General features: G+C 28.9%; 1 protein-coding gene across 1 annotated transcript; it reads right to left on the reverse strand.

Moving 5' to 3' along the window:
- Nucleotides 1-3,415: 3,415 nt before the first annotated feature.
- On the reverse strand, nucleotides 3,416-4,747 carry LOC108456282 (uncharacterized). The gene has a single exon (XM_017754876.2). It carries the CDS (start codon nucleotides 4,187-4,189, stop codon nucleotides 3,584-3,586), a length of 606 nt encoding a protein of 201 aa, XP_017610365.1. The 5' UTR covers nucleotides 4,190-4,747; the 3' UTR covers nucleotides 3,416-3,583.
- Between the last annotated feature and the right edge of the window lie 15,831 nt (nucleotides 4,748-20,578).

Below are 20,578 nucleotides of genomic sequence, written 5' to 3' on the forward strand. Positions count from 1 at the left end.
ACCACAGAACCTAAAATTCCTAGCCCCAAAATTCGAGGTGTTACATATATTATTAAATTGACAATTCATAAAAGATTTAACTTGCGTCTAATGGTTATTGTTACAACCTTTTATGAATCACTATATAGTAAAGTTTATATTAAAATCCTTGAAGGATTTAGGATGCTAGAAGCATATCGAAATTCTCGAGAAATTGTTCATCTATATGAATTGAAATAATTTGAATATATGTGGTAAATTTGACTTAGTAAATAGTAGTTGAAGGAGGATTATAAAATGATCCAGAATACCTATTTGTGTTTTTATAAAAAAATCATGATTAAAATTTGTTATGATTGTTGTTGAATCTCTTGAAGAGGTCAAAATATATTTTCCCAAATTTCCCTCACTCATGACTTTTAAAAGAATGGTAATATAAATGCTTAGCAAATACATTCAAATAGTCATTTGAAAAACTAGTATTCAAGATTGAATACGTAGAATATGAGAAAGTATGTGATGTTTTCATGAGGGGGAGTAAATACGTGCTGTACTCTTTTTCCCTTAACCAAGGTTTTATCCCATTAGGTTTTCCTAGTAAGGTTTTTAATGAGACAACATATTATGCGTATTATAGATTGTGTACTCTTTTTCCTTTGTTAGGTTTTTATCCCACAGGATTTTTCCAAATAAGGTTTTAATGAGGCACATTATCTACCAATGGACATCCAAGGGAGAGTGTTATGAATATCTTATTAAGTGGATGTCCATCATGATCAAGATAAAGTTTTGTTATACTTTAAATTCTAATAGTTATTAGAATTAGATCTTTTCTTCTTTTATACTTCCTATGCTTATAAATAGAGACTCTAATGAAGCATTGTAAATAAACATTTTTGATCAATAAAGTATATTCTCTATTGCTTTCATATTTTCTTTATTCTTTATTATCTTCATCTCTCTTTATTTTATAACAATTAACACTACAGAAAATCTCACTTTTATCGACATTTTTAAGCATTGGTAAAAGTAAAGAAAGTCGCGGGCTTTGACCACCAACTAGGTCGATGCTGGTAGAAAGTATCCGGCAAGCTGATCATGAATACACATTTGTTGGAAAAAGTTTTCACGGCACTTTAACCTTCACTATGTTTTTTAAAACATTTATAAATGCCAAAAAATAGGGAAAAAAACACTAAAATCTTTATAAAAAAAATAGCATAACACCTTTAATTATGGATCTTATAATGCTCACATTAATAATGTATATATCTCATATTGAAGTTACAAGGAAGATCAAATACAAGAAAAGAAAACAATGAAATTATCATTGTACATGTAACTTATCTTGTCAACAGAAAGTGAATCATTAAAGACAAAACGGGGTTTGTTGCTACCTTTGAAGATCCCATGGTTCAATGTTATAAAGATCAGCATCTTTGATGACATCCAGGTCAATATTTTTCAAGGCAATCCTTTTACTAGAGTACTAATCAACAAGTTCTTCATTTGTCGGGTCTGCATTAAAGTGCCACACTACATAGTATATCAAATACCAACCCTAATTAAAATGCATGAAATATGCTACGACAACTAAAATCGGCTGTTGGCCTATAAACAGTTCAAGAGGGAACCGGTTTAGCCTAATGCAGTCTAATCAATTCCCAATTACAGGAGTTTTGCCACCAAATGAAAAGGAAACAATCAACAAAAGAGATTCATGTTACACACAATATGATATAATTATGAATACCTCAACCTCAAAAGCTCCATTATCAACCATCTTGTTACGACCCTGAGATTCAAGTTCCTTAGTAGGATTCATTCAATAAAAGATATATTCAAAGAAAACAAATACACAGATTAGAAGTGATACATTACTTTGTTGATAAAATGAGGGTTGTTCATCAGCTTTTTCGACAAAACTGGAGTGAATCCAGGGCAGAAATGACATATAGGATTCAAACCAGATACTCCCCAAGCAAACGTAATTAGCTAATGAGATTCTAAAAGTTTGAGGTCAAATTGAATACCCTAAGGACCACCATAGGTTCAAAAAGTGCAATGGATTGAGGCGGCTCTTTACCTTAATATACATGACCCTGTAAGAGCATCTATTGGAAACACAAGCGTCAGGATAACCATAGTCAGCCAAAGGTAATATATGATACCTGGGCATCCCCCCTTATTTGAGTTAAACATTGTATTAGCCAACTCAGCAGCAGCTGTCTTTTGGTCCTCCTGAATTAAGATCTATATATATATATATATTTAGAAAATGAAATTTTTAAGCAGTGATGACCATCATAGGAATGAAGCCATCAAGTTAACATGTGACTACATAAGCACCTTTTTCGTCTATGAAAGAACAGGACGGGTGGCCTACAAATGGGAAAATAATGAAAAGAGAGGATTTAGATCCAATGAGGAGAACATGTTGAATGAAGTAGATATTGCCACCACAAAACGATCTAGAAAGCATTTCTTACAAAAATTGACAATAAAAGTGCAACTTATTGCATACAAAATCAATGATGGCAGTCCAAATTGATGTGCACGAAATTCAAAAGGCAACTTCTAAATTCTATCAGTAGGAGGCATTTAGATCATGGTATAAGGGGTGGTCCTCGCTACGATAATAATCTAAAGCCTTAGCAATGCAGAAACCTACTCTTAATCCCATTGTCCGCTAGATGGTTTGATTTTCCTCCGTATAATGTGAAGAAAGACTCAAACTTAGCTTGAGATAATAAAAAAAGTCAAGATGTAGATTCAACTTAAAAGCATTTAATTAGAAAACGAAAATGATCAAATAATGTTATCCTTTATATCAAACTTTCTAAGAAAAATCTCCCTCTAGCATAGCTTATGATACCTTGCCAAAGAGATAATAGTGATGGAGATGGAGACGAAGACGAAGATGATAGATTAGCAGATTAGAGCGGGAAAAATTAGGGATTCAAGAGAAAAATATGAAAATTCTGAGGAATGGAGGCTGATATTTAATTATTTTGACAAAAAAATTAGGGGTTGTAAGCAAAGAAAAAGAGAGATTTAAGGATTCATTTTGAATCAACAGAAAAGATTTAATAGAGTAGTTGATAGCGGGAAAGGACAGAAAGAACATATCAAGACAAAAATGATGTGACATTTTAATTTGAGTTTAATAGTGCCATTAAATTACTGGCACTTATTTCACACAAGTGTGAAAAGAATAGTGCCCTTAAATTCATGTCAAAGATTTTCAAAATGTAGTTCATTTGTTTTGATAAACAATTAAATTTGTGCATTTAACAATTATGAATAAAACCAACATTAATGCAAACATGAAGCTTGACCCCGCTCCATTCCCATTCATAATCCAACCACAAGTAGTCATGCCACTATTTCAATTGTTTACGTCGTCTAACGTTGAAGGAAAAATGTAAGACTGTAATTCTAGATGTCTAACAACAAGCCATCTTTGTTAGAAGAAGCAACATTAATGCAAACATGAAGCTTGACCCCGCTCCATTCCCATTCATAATCCAACCACAAGTAGTCATACTACTATTTCAATTGTTTACATCGTCTAACGTTGAAGGAAAAATGTAAGACTGTAATTCTAGATGTCTAACAACAAGCCATCTTTGTTAGAAGAAGCATTCCTACTGCTTGACAAACTCCATTGATCCGAAAATCCAACAGAAGTTTCAACTCTATTTCCACACTTAGCGACAGTCCTAACACTCTCAATTAATTCTTGAGTCCGAGCTTCCTGTGACAAAATTTCCAACAGCTGTTCTGGGGTGATCACTAACTTCACTTTCCAAAACCCATTGTCGTCATGCCTCGACAAAACATCCGTATGAGACCTCTTCAGTGTCCCCTGACCCTGATAATCACATGACATCCTGTAAGGAGCAACAAGAGATGCCGGGATGCTGTTCGACCTTAGATGGCCTTCTCGCACAATCTGGCCGCTATTACCTGAACTTTCTTTGCTGTGAAGTGGAAGTAGATAGTAGGATTTCCCAGGGAGGAGTTCTTCATGGTGAAACAGTGGTTTCCAAAAGAGATCTTGGCTTCGAAAAATGGCGTGCCCTGGGAACTCATCTGTGATGGTTCCTGCCGTAACGAGACCTGAAAACTCCATGACTCCACCGTTTGATGTTATGACTTTGATCACTCCATCACCTTCCCCCAAGCCTCCAAACAAACAGTTCCCCATCTTGTTGTCATACAACAAACAATCTCAAATACCGTATGATCTTTTCTTGGTTTTTTGTATGTTGAAATTGTAAATGGAGGAGTATTAAAGGGAGGAAAAGTTATGGAGCAAAAGAAAAAATATATCGTCGGTGGGATTCTTCTTTAGACCTTCCTCAATCCAACCTTTGATAACACAAATCCAAAAAAAAAAAAAAAAAGCATAAAGAAAAGAAAAGAAGAAGAAGAAGAAGATATGCCACCACTATCATCATTAGGTTTATTAGTTAGTGGCCCAACTATTCATACATGGAAAGCAAGGTTTTCTAAAATCAAATATAATTTATTTTATTCCTACAATTATCTCTATGATATGAAAATTAAAAGAAGAGGATTCATTACTCTGTATTTGTAATGATAACATGGAAATAAATAAACCAAGCCTCATCAGTCATCTCATCACTAGCAGCTCCTAAGATAAAATGGTGCGGCTAAGCCAAATCTTCAGTCTTTTGGGACCCATGTAGCCCGAGAATCCTAGAGATCAACAGAGCCGAAAACAAACTGGACGTTGTTCTTTTTTACCGGATCTTGTTCTTAGTTTAAAGGTCCAGTACAAGTTTTTACCCGTTTTATTATCAACTTTTTATTTTTAATTTTTTGAATTTTGAGGTTTTTAAAAAAATTTATTGATGCCCATACAAGATAAGTTCTAACATGTATGCATTAAGTATACGTGGATTCATATTGGTTATCACATTAATATCGGTAAAATTAATATTTTAGTCAGTATTTTTTAATGGTTAAATTTAACTATAAAAAATAAGAATTAAATTAATAAAAATATAAATATTGAGGACTAAATTTATTATTATCTCTAATTTAAATATATTAAAATATATATTATTCAAAAGAAAAATATGATTTAGTTATGTGTTTATTACAACATAAATGGGGCAGAGAAGCATTTAGAGGGAAGGAAAAAAGCAATGGTCAATGAACAAAAAAACAGGTCCATTCAAGCTTCTTTATCACTTTTTCGTCAATTTACTTTTGACAGCTTTGGGAACTAAAGTTAAATATAAAAGAGACAAAAATTACACCAATGACCAATTTGTAGGGTTCTTCAATGGTTTCTAAATGTAATACATTCTTTTTTCATAACAAATTATTAAATAAAAATTGATGTAATCTCCTAAATTCAAGTTTAATATTTAGATCGAGTTGTAGAGGTTACAATTGAAGTTATGAAATATGCATGTTAATGTGATATTGTTAATACGTGATTTTTTTTTTAAATAACAAATATTTTCTCAATCACATTTTGAAGTCTTTATTGTCTGAAATTAAAGAGCTCGTAAATTGTCTATGATGCTTGTGTCTGACACAATTTTTCTCAAATAGTATAATACCTCACAATATGGTGCAAGAAAAACTTTTCCATTTACATAAGTAGTATCGATTTAATAATATTTGAGTTCACAGTCTAAGTAATTTGTAGTTTTAATTATATAAACTTAATTAGGAAAAAACTTATATTAAGTTATATCCTTTTTATAATATGTAATTTAAATAAAAACAATAATATAAAATTTATAATATATAACCTTTATCAAAATGGTTTTATAAATTATTCAAAAATTTATTACACTTCTTATAAATGATAGAAAATTTTTCATAATTTTAGAAAATTATTTTTTATAAATAAGTTATGATAAAAAAGCTATAACATTTTTTTATTAATAGGTATATATATTTTATAATATATAGTATGGAAAACAATGGCGGAACCAATGGGGCTAGCAGGACCCCAACCCCTCTAAAATAGAAAATTTTAATTTAAGCCCTTTATAATTTATAAAATTTTAAATTAGTAAAAAGAAAAATTGCACTTTAACCCCAAAAATAATAAAATTTGATTTAATCATTTAAAAATTATAAAGATATAAATGATTAAAATGATGAAATTACATTTTGCTAAATATATATAATTTAATTACGCCTCAAAAAAATTCTAGCTCTACCACTGATGGATAAATAAATAAGTTATCTCCATTCTTGGCCATGACTTTTATAAATAAATATATTATAACATGTAAATTATAAACTTTTTCACCATAACTTTAGAGTTTTTAAGATTTAAATAATATAATTTTTTGTTATAACTTTATAAAATACAAAAATATTTTTATAATATAATTTCTTAAGATTTACAATATAATATTTTTTCTATAACACTTCTAAACACTTATACGTGTTCATGCTTATAATATAATTTTTATAACTTGTATAAAAATAGTTTTTAAAATTGAATTTGAGTGTAATTACTCCAATTCTCACTCTCTCCCTAAAAATTGGAAAGTGTAATTGGTGTGCTCCAATTACACCTAATTCAATGAATCCAACAATTATAATAGTTACCCAAACATGTCACAATTGTATAATTGTAAATAGTTACATCCAAATTCAATTATTAAACGTCTTTTCAAACACTACTTTAATAAAAATAATTAAAACATAACTTTTAAATTAATATATGCACCATATCTAGAGTAGTAATATATCACAACTAATCACTTGGTTGTCATATCTATGAAATTAAAATTAGAATCTTAATATTTATTATCAATTGTTATTTTAGAATCCTTCTATAAGAAGAATTTAAGCAAATCGATCCATCTATCATTAAATGAATCAATTTAATTTTGTACTATTAAAAAGAATTAAATAAGGTTAAATTGATAAAATTAACATTTATTGTTTAATAGAATTAATATTTTTATTTTTTATTATTCTATAAATAATTTTTTTGTTTGAAATAGAAATGCTATTAAAAATAAAATTAAAGATATTTTTCTATAATAAATATTAACTATATTACAATTTAAACTCATTTAATTATTTTTACTAATATAAAAACTAAATTAATTCGCTTAATAATATAACAACCAATTTTTATAAAATTATGACTTTTTGGTGAGAGAAAAAAACAACATAATAATGCATAACAAATTTATACTTTAACCGACAATATGGGAAAGATGAGGATAGTGGGAGACCGCGGAATCCGTGAGAAGAGCCATTTTGTCGGCCCATGTAATGAATCCCGCTAGAATTTGGCTACTTGGCTCCTTAATGGTTAGCAAGTGTTATGAATATATAACAAAAGTGGGTCGAGAAATTAAGCTTGAATCTAAGAAAACAACTTCTGGCCGCCATTGTTGAAGGTAAGATATATATAGCAAGAACCTCAGATTTTACAATTTAGGTTTCCAACTTGATAGTTGAATCAAAGGTCCACTAGTTTTTATTATTATGCAATTTGATGCCGTAAGTCTAGTGAAGGAGGGTTTTCCTAAATAACATTTCTTATTACAAAAAACTTAATGCTCCCTTTCACTTTAATGCTTAATTATTTTTTTTATACTTAAACCATCCTCTATTGTTCAAATTGGCCCACACCATTGAAAATTAAAAGACGGACACATTGTACCAATAGAATATAGGCGACGTCTGTCTTCTTATATATTTTTAATTGATTAAAAAGTAAAAAAAATCATATATAATATATAAATAATTCACATTTTCAAAAAATTTAAAATTTTGTAAAAATGGAAAAAATATTTAAATTTTAGAAAATTGAAAAAATTAAAATTAAAGAAATATATATTCTTCTCTCAATATATATTCTAGAAATTTTGTAATAAATTTCAAAAAAATAAAAGACACTAAATTCTAAAAATTGAAAACAATAAATCAAAAATTCACAAAATAGAAAAAAGTTTAACTAAAAAATATAAAGTCCAGAAATTGAAATTTTGAAAACTTTAACTCAAAATTTGAAAAATAAAAAAACCAAAATATATAATTTTAGAAATTTATAATAATTTTAAAATTACAAAAAATACAAATATTTAAAAATTATGAACATTTGAAATTATTTAAAATTATTAGACAACATGGTGAACTATCCAAAGGTACTTTTTAGAAATATTTAATTTTTAATATTCTTTTTTATATATTATATTTTAATTTTAAATTTTAACTTTTAATAATCCTGAATGATATATGGCACTTTTTATTGGCTGAAAGTGTCATGTAGTATATTCTGATTCACGTCGCATGTCAACTGAATTTTTAATGTTATAACGAAAATTGAATTAAATCTGATAATAAAATGATAAATTAGGTATTAAAATGAGATAAAGTAAAGTTTAACTATCAAAAGAGAAAATAAATGTACGTTGAGGGGAGGGGGACAAAGTCAGCATTAAGCCTAAAAAAATACCAATCATTTTAAAATTGACTTAATACCTATTTTGGCACCTGTATTATAGACAAATTCTCAATTTGGTATTTTGAAAAAAAAAAAAAGATTAGCCCGTGTAATTTCCTTTATCCATTTGGTAGCCAATTCTAAATTTTCCTTAAAAATGTTCAGTTAATCAATGAAACGTTGACACATGTCAAGAAAAAAAGTAAAAATTTGGTTAAATTCTATAAAAATTCAATAAAATCATAAAAATCCAAAACAGTATCTGAAAACTTTGAAATTTTAAAAAACTTAAAAGGTCATAATTTATTTTTGAAAAATTGTAAAACTATATATTTTTTGTAAATGATAATTATGAGAAACTTCAAAATTTTTAAAAAATCATAAATGATAAAAAAACCCTTAAAGTATCTAAAAATTGAAAATCTAATAATTTATTAATGAAAAATATAATAAATATTTTTAAAATGATAATTATGTAGAACTTCAAAAGATTCCAATAAAATAAAAATAAAAACCTAATGTTATAAAAAATTCAAAATTTAAAATTCAAAATGGAAAATTGAGAATTTATTTTGAAATTACAATGAAGTATAAAATTGTTGAAAAATGCTTACAGAATAAATCTTGGCAAAGGTACGTCGGGTTCATCAAATAATAATATTCTAAAATATTTTTAAATTTTGATGGGATGAACCTGGTACTTTTTATGTCCAAGTCATAAATTATATTTCTATTAATTTCATACTATTTTTAATTTAAAAAATAAAAGAAAATCTCAAATTCTTAGGTTTGTTTTAGAGATTAATGTTTTCAAAAATTTTTAGAATTTTATGAAAACTTTTAGAGAATTCTTTGTATTTTTAGTATTTCTAGGTTTTTGTTAATATTTAAGATTTTTTTAATATTTTAAAGGAAATTTGAATTTTTCCTGACATGCGGCAGTGTTTGATTAGCCGAGGAGATTTTCTTAACAGAAATTCAAATTGGGGCAACGTGATGAATAAAAAGGAAAGCACATGGGCCAAAGTGACCAAAAAAATTATTGAGGTGCCAAATTGAGAAGTTTTGCATATTACAAAGGCCAAAATAATTATTTTGAAATTTTGATCCTATTCCAATTTTATGCATTGTTTTTCTAATTTGGTATGCAATTTTAATTGAATTGTTTGAAAGAAAAATATTAATAAATAGTTAATTTTCTATCTTTATTTATGAATTATCAAAATAAATATTTAATTGTGAATTTGTAATTGGTCTTCCATTCACATGTGTTTCTTCCCCCACGAAAACGGGCGACAAAGTAGCTAAAAAGTGGTTTCTGCTTTGGCCCAAAACAATAGTGGACGTCCAAGTCAACACACACATGAAAAGTGCTGATTTGTTCCAACTATAAATTTAGTAAAATCAATTCAAAATTGCATACTTCACCTTGACTGCATTTTTCATTTAATAATATCCCCCATTGCTGAAAATGCTGCCTCTCCGTCAGAGCTATGATCAAGGACAACTACTCCCTAATAAAATTCCTTATTCAATGTTCAAAACATTTGTCTCCAAGAATTTAATCTCTATAATTTTAAAATACAAATCCAATTAATAACAATTGAATCTTAATAATTATTTTTATGAAAGTTCATTAATGGAATTAACAAACAAGACAAATACCTAGAAATAAAAACAGAAATATTAAGTTTTAATGTCCAAAAAGTATTTGGACTGAAGGAAGAATTAAACCTTTTTTTTTCATTTTTTTTTAGCATTCTAACCACGCCCTTCTCTTTTATTTATTTCTTCAGAATTGAAGAATTATATATTTCCAAGTAGTTGAGTCGTAATAACCACAATTACCATATAAAATGGTTGAGGTAATAAAATGCAAAAATGCATGTGAACAAAGGCGACCCTGCTTATTAAATGACAATAATGGTGATTTAAATATTCTAAGTCAACCAAGGTTGCACATGGATTTTGAATAAAACATCTAATCCTTCTATTGTAATTTTTAAATGTGATTTTTTAATTATATTAGTTTCAAATTTGATAAATTTTTGATTTAATTCTTAAATTTAGACTCCATTAAATTGTGATGGTACGATACTATGAGTTTGTGGCATGTTATACCTAAAATTTTTAATAATTTTTTTAATTTTCGGTAGATGACATAGCATTTATAAGAATATCACATCATTACACACTATAATGGAATTCAAATTTAGAAACTAAATTAAAAGAATTGTCCAAGTTTTGAGACAATATGACCAAAAAAAGTATTAAGGACCAAATTGAAAAAATTTGACAAAGTTGAGGGATTAAATATTTTATCTCATTAATTTTTTTATGCAACACCCCAAACCCGGTCTAAACATTATGGTCAAATCTAGAGATGTTACAAAAGAGATTTATAAAACCAACATTGTACTAATGAAAATCCCGTTTAATTTGTTACTAAAAGAGTCCACATTTTAGGATTACCTGAACAAAACAGACAACAGAAGTGAGTTTTCAAAAGCTCATGTGTAACTCAACAGAAACATACATGCATATAATTCAGATTTCCAACATAACACAAAAGAAGTAGACATAAGTCCTTAACAGAATCAAATCATATAGAATCATGTCGATATGCAAAGTCCTACCCCCATCCTCTACACACCAACTTCGACTATCCCAATACACCATGTGGGGTGTAAAACACCCACCCATCCGTACACACCACATAGTGTCTATACAACACTTATCAGAATAGTTTGTAGCCAAGCTGCCAGTATATCGGCGAAATGTTGCCTCACATAACACTTCCTCCACATAAACAAATCCCACCCGATATATAGATAACAGATAAACAAATATTAAAGAATTAGCATGTCCTGCATGCCTGTATTCATATATCATACATACTTATACAAAACAGTCAAATCATACATATCAGTTTTTTAAATACTCAAATCAGTCTATCAGATTAGTAGATCTTCCTTTACCAACCTTACGAAAGGCCCATAGTTGATCGAAACGACTTGTGTGACCCTAGGGTAAAATACTAAATTTTGGGCCCACATGCTCATGTAGCCTCATACGCCTAAATTGGCCCTGCCTATGTAGCTTACATACCCAAATTGGCATAGGCCGTATGACCTACACGGCTATATACTCACCCACCATACGACTGTGTGTTGCACATAGCCAACCACAGGGCTAAGCACACACCCGTGTGGCGTCGACAGGGCACTTTTTCGGCTTTCATCGAACTTCATTTTCTTACGTTTTCGTTACAAACCTAGTTTTTTTTATGCCACAGTAAACCCGAGACTTTTGAACCCTAAAATAGTATACTAGACATCGTTTTAGCAATTTAATTTATGAATTCATCAATAATAATTCGACAAAGCACCCAACTTACCGTCGACGAAAACCTCCGCTGACACAATTTAGGCAGTTGGAATGAAACCCACTGCTTCACAGCTTTCTCCTACATAGCAATGGTTGTAGAAAATTAGATTCCCTAACTACACCATTACGCTTTTACCAAAAGAATAAATCCAAACGACCTTACAGAAATCGAAACCTACAGACAAGTGAAACCCCACTTACCAAAACCACACGGAGAACACTGAAAATCTAGATGCAATGATAAGAATAACAAGTTGTGGACAGATTTGAAGGGAAACAAAAAAGAAAAGAAATTGCAAAGAAGGGAAAAATGGGGAATGTTAGGAAGAGAGGAAATATTTTTGGGAAAAGAAAAATAAAAATTTTAACACAATATCACTAATTTCCCCCAACTCCCCACTAACCCACTAACCAACCTAATCCCACCAAATCCACATCCAACTATCTCAGAGTTCCAACTCTACTGAAATTCTATCAGACAACCGTAACAAAAATTATCATTCATGGTCGTACGAGGATTTGAACATGAGACCGTAAAGCAAGCTAACACCTTACCACTCAAACCAGTATGCTCATTTTGATATGATTTGACTAGCAATAGAATATAAGCCAAATCGCCAAGGATAAGACTAGGTTTAAAAATAACAGAATTTTCCATAAACGAGACTTAAACCCATTACTTCAAACACACATAGAGATCATTTAACCGATACTCATTTATGGAAAAATTCACATAATCAAAGTTAAATAAATCAGGATGTTACATTTTATATAATTTTGTTAACTACCCCTACCCATATCCTCTCCCCAACCCTTAAATAGGAGGACTAATGCACTTCAACGCACTCAAACTCACGTCCTCCTGTATTGGCAATTATGTCGATGTCACTCGAGTTAAGACTCAATCAGCTTACCCTTGGATTTATAAACAACCTTGTGCGTGTCAATAGGATAGTCCCATTGCAATTTTAGGTGTTGTTAGGATAATATTTTGCGTATTGAATAAAAAATTTAGGGTAAACTACACCATTAGTCACTAAACTATTTGTAAGTTTTCGTTTTGGTTATTGAACTATTCGAAAGTTTTCATTTAAGTCACTGAACTATTCAAAAGTTTGGAGTCACTAGGCTATTAAGTTTTTTTTTTTAAGTTTCACTAATGAGCTCCAAGTAATGATTCAGCAATTGGTATGGTGGATTAGTACCCATCAACAAGGAGAAGAATATACCTTAGATCCAAGCCAATCTAACGGTCAGTGTTGGAGATCGAAAATTTTTTTTGAATTTTGATTCGTAGATTCGTGATGTCCAAAGTTCTTTCGTGAAGAAAAAAATGAATTATAGAAGAGAAAGGAAAAGAGAGCTTTCAATTTGTGCAAATAGTGTGAACAAATAAAGTCATATACAGCCTAATGACTGAAATGAAAACTTTTAAATAGTTTAGTGACCAAATTATAACTTTTTTAGTTAAGTGACCAAAACGAAAATTTACCCATAGTTCCATAGTTTAGTGACTAATGTTGTAATTTATCAATTTTCTTAAATTATTACATATTCGCCGAATATTTTAACTAATTCCACTAAAAATTGTTCATTCTTACCTTTGTTTTCCTGTTACGATCTTTTTTTTATGTTTCGTAACTATTAAGGGATAAATAAATTTATAGTATCTTATTTTATTAAATACTAAATAATTTTTTTATCAATTTCATTATAGGTTCTCATCATATTTGCTATTTTTTAGCATAATGTCTAGAACTACTAATAGCCCCTCTCTAACATTTAAATAGGAAGATAATATACTTCAGCACACTCAAACTTACGTCCTCATGTATTAATAACAATACATATACTAATCAAACTAAAATTCAAGCAATAAATATTAAATAATTGTTTCATACGTTGCTCGTACACGATAGGATGCCCAAATCCTTAAGTTTATCATTTCCAAAACCTAGTGTTAATAGAAACACTTATAAATACATGTTTATATAATTTTATTTACCCACAGTATGTGAAGCTTTCAAATTATTTTTTAGAAGATAAGCTTTAAACACTCGTGATTTTAACTGCTCCAATTAAACACTCAAAGATTAAACAAATATTACTTTGACAAGTTCCATTTTTAAAATTTTTAACATATCTTCCATTTTCAATCTATTTCATTTCCATTTTTTTATCTGTTAGTTTAACATAATGTTAAATTTTATTATATAACAATGCAAATGCAACAAATATAATATATAATATAATATAAGTATCAAATAATAAATTCTATATTTTGATGCATATTGATACAGCACAACTTGGTTTTTGACTATATTGCAACAGATACTGCTAGCGATGCTGATCGTTTAATTATTCTTAAGTCTTCACTATTTGTGAGACACATCGTGGAAGAAGACATTAAACATTTTATAAAAAAATATTATAAAACTATTAAACACTCTATATAACATTTTTTTTATAAAGCTGATATTATAAATTCCATATTATTATTTTACTTAATTCATGTAGGATGATAGTAATCGAAATACTATAATATAGGATCATAAAGCTGGTTTGTTATTGGAAACTCTAGAATAAGTCAACTACTAATTAGATTTATAAACATCATTATAATTAAATGATTCCAATGTTGGTTTCCACATAATATTTTAGAGTTCTAAGAATTAAGAAATATTGTTAGGAGATATCTCAAAATTAGTTAAAAATTACATTGTGCAATCCATTAATATTATTATCATCTTTTCGTTATTTATTTTATTTTTCTTATAAAAGTTTTAGATTGTTGCATCTTCTTTTCTAGGAAATATTATTTAGTAGATGTTAGTTAAACAAATAAAAAGAAATTCTTATACTATATCGTGGGGTATAATACCATTTGAGAGAATAGATATAAACACAAGCATCAAAGACAGTAGTTAGACATATATTGTAACCTCCCCAACTTGGCCTAGAAGTTAAGCTGGAGTTTGGGAGATTACATCAGCCACTGAAATGGCCTAGTATGATCAGTGACTTATAAAACAACCATATTTAAACATTTTTTTTTATTTTAGAAGAAAAATTTAGCCAATTTTCATAAATACTCACGAGTTTAACAAAACCGTTTAAGTAAAACGTATTCCTTGTAACGGTGACTATTTTTGAAAACTTAGTTAATTTCTAATTTAATTATTACTCAAAATTTTATTTATAATCTAGCAGCGGAAAAAAAGTGATATCTAATTTAGTTTTAATAAAAATCATATTTCATGTATAATTTAAAATCCATAGTTCAATATCCTTAAATTGAATTAAATACCATGCATGCTACATAATCCAAAATAGAAGTCTTATGCCACAATTCAAATAAAGCAATACAATTCCCAAATTAACAGAAATTTCAAGTAGAAAATCTAAAATACTTTTAATAAAAATTAATCCGAGCGTAGCTCTCCATATGCCAAGCCTGCGTCTTATTTTAGTGGGTTATCTGTATAGATAGAAATAATGGGGGAGTGAGCTTATGAAGCTCAGCTTAACTTCAATCACAAGAAAACCAGTGCAAACAGTAGACAAATCATGCAGAATATCAACTCATAGAATAAATCACAATTAATTAGCAACACAAAATATCGATAATTCAAATAAACTAATCAACATAATATCCCAGTGTTCATAGCCATGTAAATGCTTTTGAATGCAATGCAATTTCAATTTATTAAAAAATAGATCTTACCCAAATCCACAACACACCTCACTGGGAGTTCCCTTGAACTCAAACATCCTTATTACTCTGGGTTGTGGTTTAACTATCACTGGTTTGCCAATAAATTGCCACTAGGTTGTGAGTGCACAGTAAGATTCATAGATAAAATCTGCCACTAGGTTGTGGATACACAGCAAAATTCGCAGATAAAAATTTCCACTGGATTGTGAATACATAGCAAAATATCGCAGATAAAATTTGCCATTGGGTTGTAGATGCACAACATATTTGTAGGTAAAAGCTGTCGATGGGTTGTGAATGTACAACATATTTGCAGTTAATAGGAACAATACTTCCATTGGGCTGTGGGTGCACAATAAATTTGCAGATTAACTACCAATTTTTCCTCTGTACATATCGTCCCACCCCATGCAATGCAATATGTCATGTTTTGTAACAAAACAACTCAACATTAGAAATAGACATGTATAACGTGTACTCAATTCGTTAATAACAGTAGACATGTTTTAACATGTACTCAATTCATCAATAACAGTAGACATGCTTATCATGTTCTTAGTAGGCTGATAACTATATTAATAGTTTATCAATTGCACTTTAATAGAAAACATATAATTTCATGTGTCATATGATGTATGAATAACACTTTAGGCCTTAAATCACAAAATCCAAAATTAATGCAATATTAGGGACTTAATTGAGCAAATAGAAACTCTAGAAACAATTCAGGGATTATACATAGACTAAACTAAACATAACATAAAATTTTGGGTAAAACTATAAAATTTGCAAAATATGGGTCACACGACCGTGTGGCCAAGCCGTGTGGCCCCAAACCTAGGCTCGGTTAGCCTTGATTCACTGGTAAAAGAACACACATCTTTTATCGGGAGCCCAAACATCACCTTTCACGTTCCAATATGATCTGATGCACCTAAAACGGGTCCTTCAAATGATATTTATACACGGGTTAACTTTTGTGTCCAAGATTTATCAAGATTACCAATAATTTCGACAAGATTCATAAAAGATTCATTAATTTGAATGAAAGTTTGACATTAATGAAAGATTGACATTAGATGTAAATACTACGAGAATTTGGGTTTAATTATCAGGATTGAATTGTACTTATTGATTCTTGACAAAGATCGAGATTCTATTGATGATAACTCTAAAATCAGTCGGCAGAACGATCGAGTGAGGATATTTTAATTTAAAAAAACAAAATATTCAAGAGCTAAAATATGTAAAATTTGATGTAAAAGAGAGGAAAGAAAAAAAACAGAGAGAAGAAATGGGGAAAAGGAAGAAAATCCTATTTGGGTTTGAAGAGAAAACAAAATCCTAGTTCAATTAGGGATTGGATTCAATTTCTAGGGTTTAGGAACCCTACGGCGGCAAAAGCAATTTTCCCAAAATTTAAAAGAGAAATAAAAGGGACGATTTTGAGGATGGGATGGCTTGAATTAAATTATGCAAGGGAAGAATGAGGCATGATGGCCATTATACTACTGTCTATCCTTGTCAAGTTTCTCGACCAAATAGTATTTATTTTAGTGTGATTTTTATCCTAGTTTACTAAATTTAAAAAAAAAAAAGAAAAAGGATAGGAGTGATTTGAACCTAGGATCTCTAAGAAATGAACTAACAACTTAACCTTCAAGCCAAAGTCATTTTTTAATTACTTATTTCAATTAACCCATTATATTTTGGGGCGCGACATATACTTTAAGAAAAATCTTGATAAAATATAGATGTTGTTATTATTAATGAGTTATAATTATATATATAAAAAAAAAGAATGAAACATTAAAGAAATAAAGTTTTAAAGAGGTAATATTGAATCATATTTGAACAACAATGACACTTCTGAAGCCTAGTAATAATTGTAACGACCCAAAAGTCAGTAAAATTGGAAACGGTGGTTTTGGAATGTTGTTTTCCAATGATAGAATTAGTGAATATTATTTATTCATAGTTAGGAAGGTATTACAATATTATATTGAGGTTGATCTAATAATTTTAATTATTTGGAAAGTTAGACAAGTATAATGTATCGGTTCTAAAGTCGATGATTTTGGAAATTGAGGTATCTGGACCTCGTTTCTATAAACTAGACTCGTGAATATTTTTATTAAGTATTTACAGAGTTATATTAGATGAATTAAATTTTGGTTATATAATTTTGACGAAAGAGTGTTTAATTAGAGTACATGGGCTAAATCGCCTAATTAAATAAAGTAGGATTTATAAATAGAATTAAATATTTAGGACTTACATAATAAATAGACCATAAGATATGTGATCTTATTAGTGGCCGACTATGACTTTATTATATATGCATTTCAATATATATTATAAAGTTTAGTTATAATTATGTTAACTAATATTATAATGTAAGGGATTTATAATGCAATTGTACCTATGTATTTATGTAGCGGACGGTGGTGGGGCTTAAAATTTTAAATGTTATAAATTTATTATTAATAAATAGTTTATAATATAAAAACATTATTAATAACAAAACATCGTTATTGGGGAAATTAAATGAAATGAAAATCAATTTTCATTATTCTTCATGCAAGCCGAATATTTAAGGGAGAAGATAGAACTTTCGGCATTAAGGTTGAAATTGTTGCAAGCTTCATTTGGTCAGTAGATTTTAGTTCTTTTTACTTGAATTTTATGTTTTTGGAAACCCAATAGCATGAACTAGCATACCCATATTGAAATTTGTAGAATGATTGTAGTTAATAAAAATTACTATGGTAGAAAATCTAAGTTCTTAATATTATTTTGGTAAATTTTTAAAGTTAGAAGGAATTTGAGATGATTTGTAATGCTAATTTGTTAAAATATGACTCCTATTTTCAGTCAAATTTGAAAAATAGTCTTTCAGTTAAACTCTGTTTACTTGTTTCAATCAAACACTGATTAGTTTAGATTATTTTATTATTATTTGATTTATAAATTTAGCCTATAAATGGGCTCTTTTACAACCTTAGAATATACACCCATTAGAGATTAGAACTCATAACACATTTAGAGAATTTTGTGTTTACGTTTTGTGGGTTCTTTATTTTTCGGGTTTTCGAAGTTTAGTTTTTATCTCCATCTTTTGTACTCTTCGTTTTTTTGCCATTATAGTAAAATTATCTTTGCCCGTGGTTTTTTATCCTCTTTGGAGGGGTTTTTCCACGTTAAATTTGTGTGTTCAATTTCTCAATTTATTCCGTTATTTTACTTGTTCACTACTTAATCGGGTTAAAATCCTAACAGAATTCATGAAATTGTACGTTGAGAACTAAATTATGGAAAAAAAATTGAAAATATGGGGTTACATTTTTAATTATGTGAAGTTTAGGGATTGTTTTGGAAGTTGTTCTTTGTGCTAAAAATTTTGGGTTGAATTACCAAGTTTTGTGAGCAATTAAAATATTTTGTTCCATGAGTTTTGTTAGTATTAGCTTTTAAGGAATTAAATGCTATAAATTAAATTAGTATGGTGTTAAGTTATAAAATTCAGGAATGTAGGGATTGTTAAAAAATTATATATATATTTGGTTAGCTATGGAAATTAAATGAAGATGTGATTAAGTTAATTTTGATGTTAATGACGGAATTGTGTAATTCCCAATTGTTGAAGGTTAAATGTATAAATATGATTTAAGAGTAATTGATTGAATTGAAATAAAAATTATAGTATTCAAATGGAGTAATTGAATTAAATTGTTAAACTTAGATCAAGAGAAGAATAGATCGGGTATCAACCATGGAAAAGAAAAGGTCACCGAGTAGCTATCTCCGATCTTTAGCATCTGTCGTATTTTGGTAAGTTCGTAGTCCTAGAACTCAAACGTAATTTATTTAATTTAATTAGATAATTTTTAATTATTATTAAACTATGTTCTTAATTGTGTAATTGGATAATTTCTATTGAATGGATATTGTTAAGATTGTATAATTATGTATATGAAATGTGGCATTATGGAATTAATCAATGCATGATTAGTAGTTAATTGAGGTGAATGTGATATTGAATTATGAAATGTGATATTGAATTATTTAATGTGATATTATGGACTTGCAAGGGTGTAATTTATATTTCTGGTTATTCGACTAGCGTTGGCTACAATTATTTGTCAATTATTCAACTAGTGCAAGGCACAATTATTGTTGGTTATTTGACTAGCGTTGGGTGAAAAACTCTATTATGGTTAATCAGTCGAGCACTAGGTGCTAATAACTGGTTGGTTAATATTGAAAATGTTTGTATCATCCCTTGATGATAGTTAGGAAATGAAAGATGGCTTGAATTTGCATATGAAATGTCAATAGGACTTATTGTGCACTATGTGATAACAACTAATATAAATATATTAGATATGAGAATTGATGGAGTATTAAACTCTTATGTACCTATTTAAATTAATCTATAGTTGATCATTCCTTTTTGTACAGGTTAGGTATTTATTTCGATTGCCGAATCAACATCCAACATCAATCTCAAACTCAATGTTGGTGATGTATTTCTTTTTGTATGACTTGGCATGTACCTGGGATAATGATATTTGAATAATGGTCTTTTGATATATGGTTAGTTGCATAGAATGTCATATAAAATTTTGAGTTATGTTTTGTCTTGCAACAAAAGCTTGGAAATGGTTATAAACTTGACTCTTTTGAATGTGTATAAATATTGATGTGAATTGGTAAATGTTTTGTTTATGGAAACTTGGTGAGATTGGTTATATTTTGCTATTTGGTTGAAGTTTGATTGAGTATGAATGAGTAGATTCTGTCATTTGTTCTTAACTTTTTTATGAAATGTTAAAATTTTTTTGAGGTGCCTTTGAATGACATATTGGTTAGGCACATAAATTATAGGAAATTGACTTGTTTTGCTTATTTGGGGAGTGTTTTTGGTGATGTTTATATGGCTATTTATGCTTGGTTTGTTACTTAAGATAGGTGTGATTTATGCCTTGTTTAGGAAGCAAATTTGAGTACACACGGCCTGAGACACGGACTGT

The sequence above is a fragment of the Gossypium arboreum genome, chromosome 8 (assembly GCF_025698485.1).
Source record: "Gossypium arboreum isolate Shixiya-1 chromosome 8, ASM2569848v2, whole genome shotgun sequence".
NCBI classification, from domain to species: domain Eukaryota; kingdom Viridiplantae; phylum Streptophyta; class Magnoliopsida; order Malvales; family Malvaceae; genus Gossypium; species Gossypium arboreum.

Bases quoted from the DNA above. Each gene is read 5' to 3' on its own strand.
- LOC108456282 (XM_017754876.2), bottom strand. From the start codon at position 4,189: ATGGGGAACTGTTTGTTTGGAGGCTTGGGGGAAGGTGATGGAGTGATC.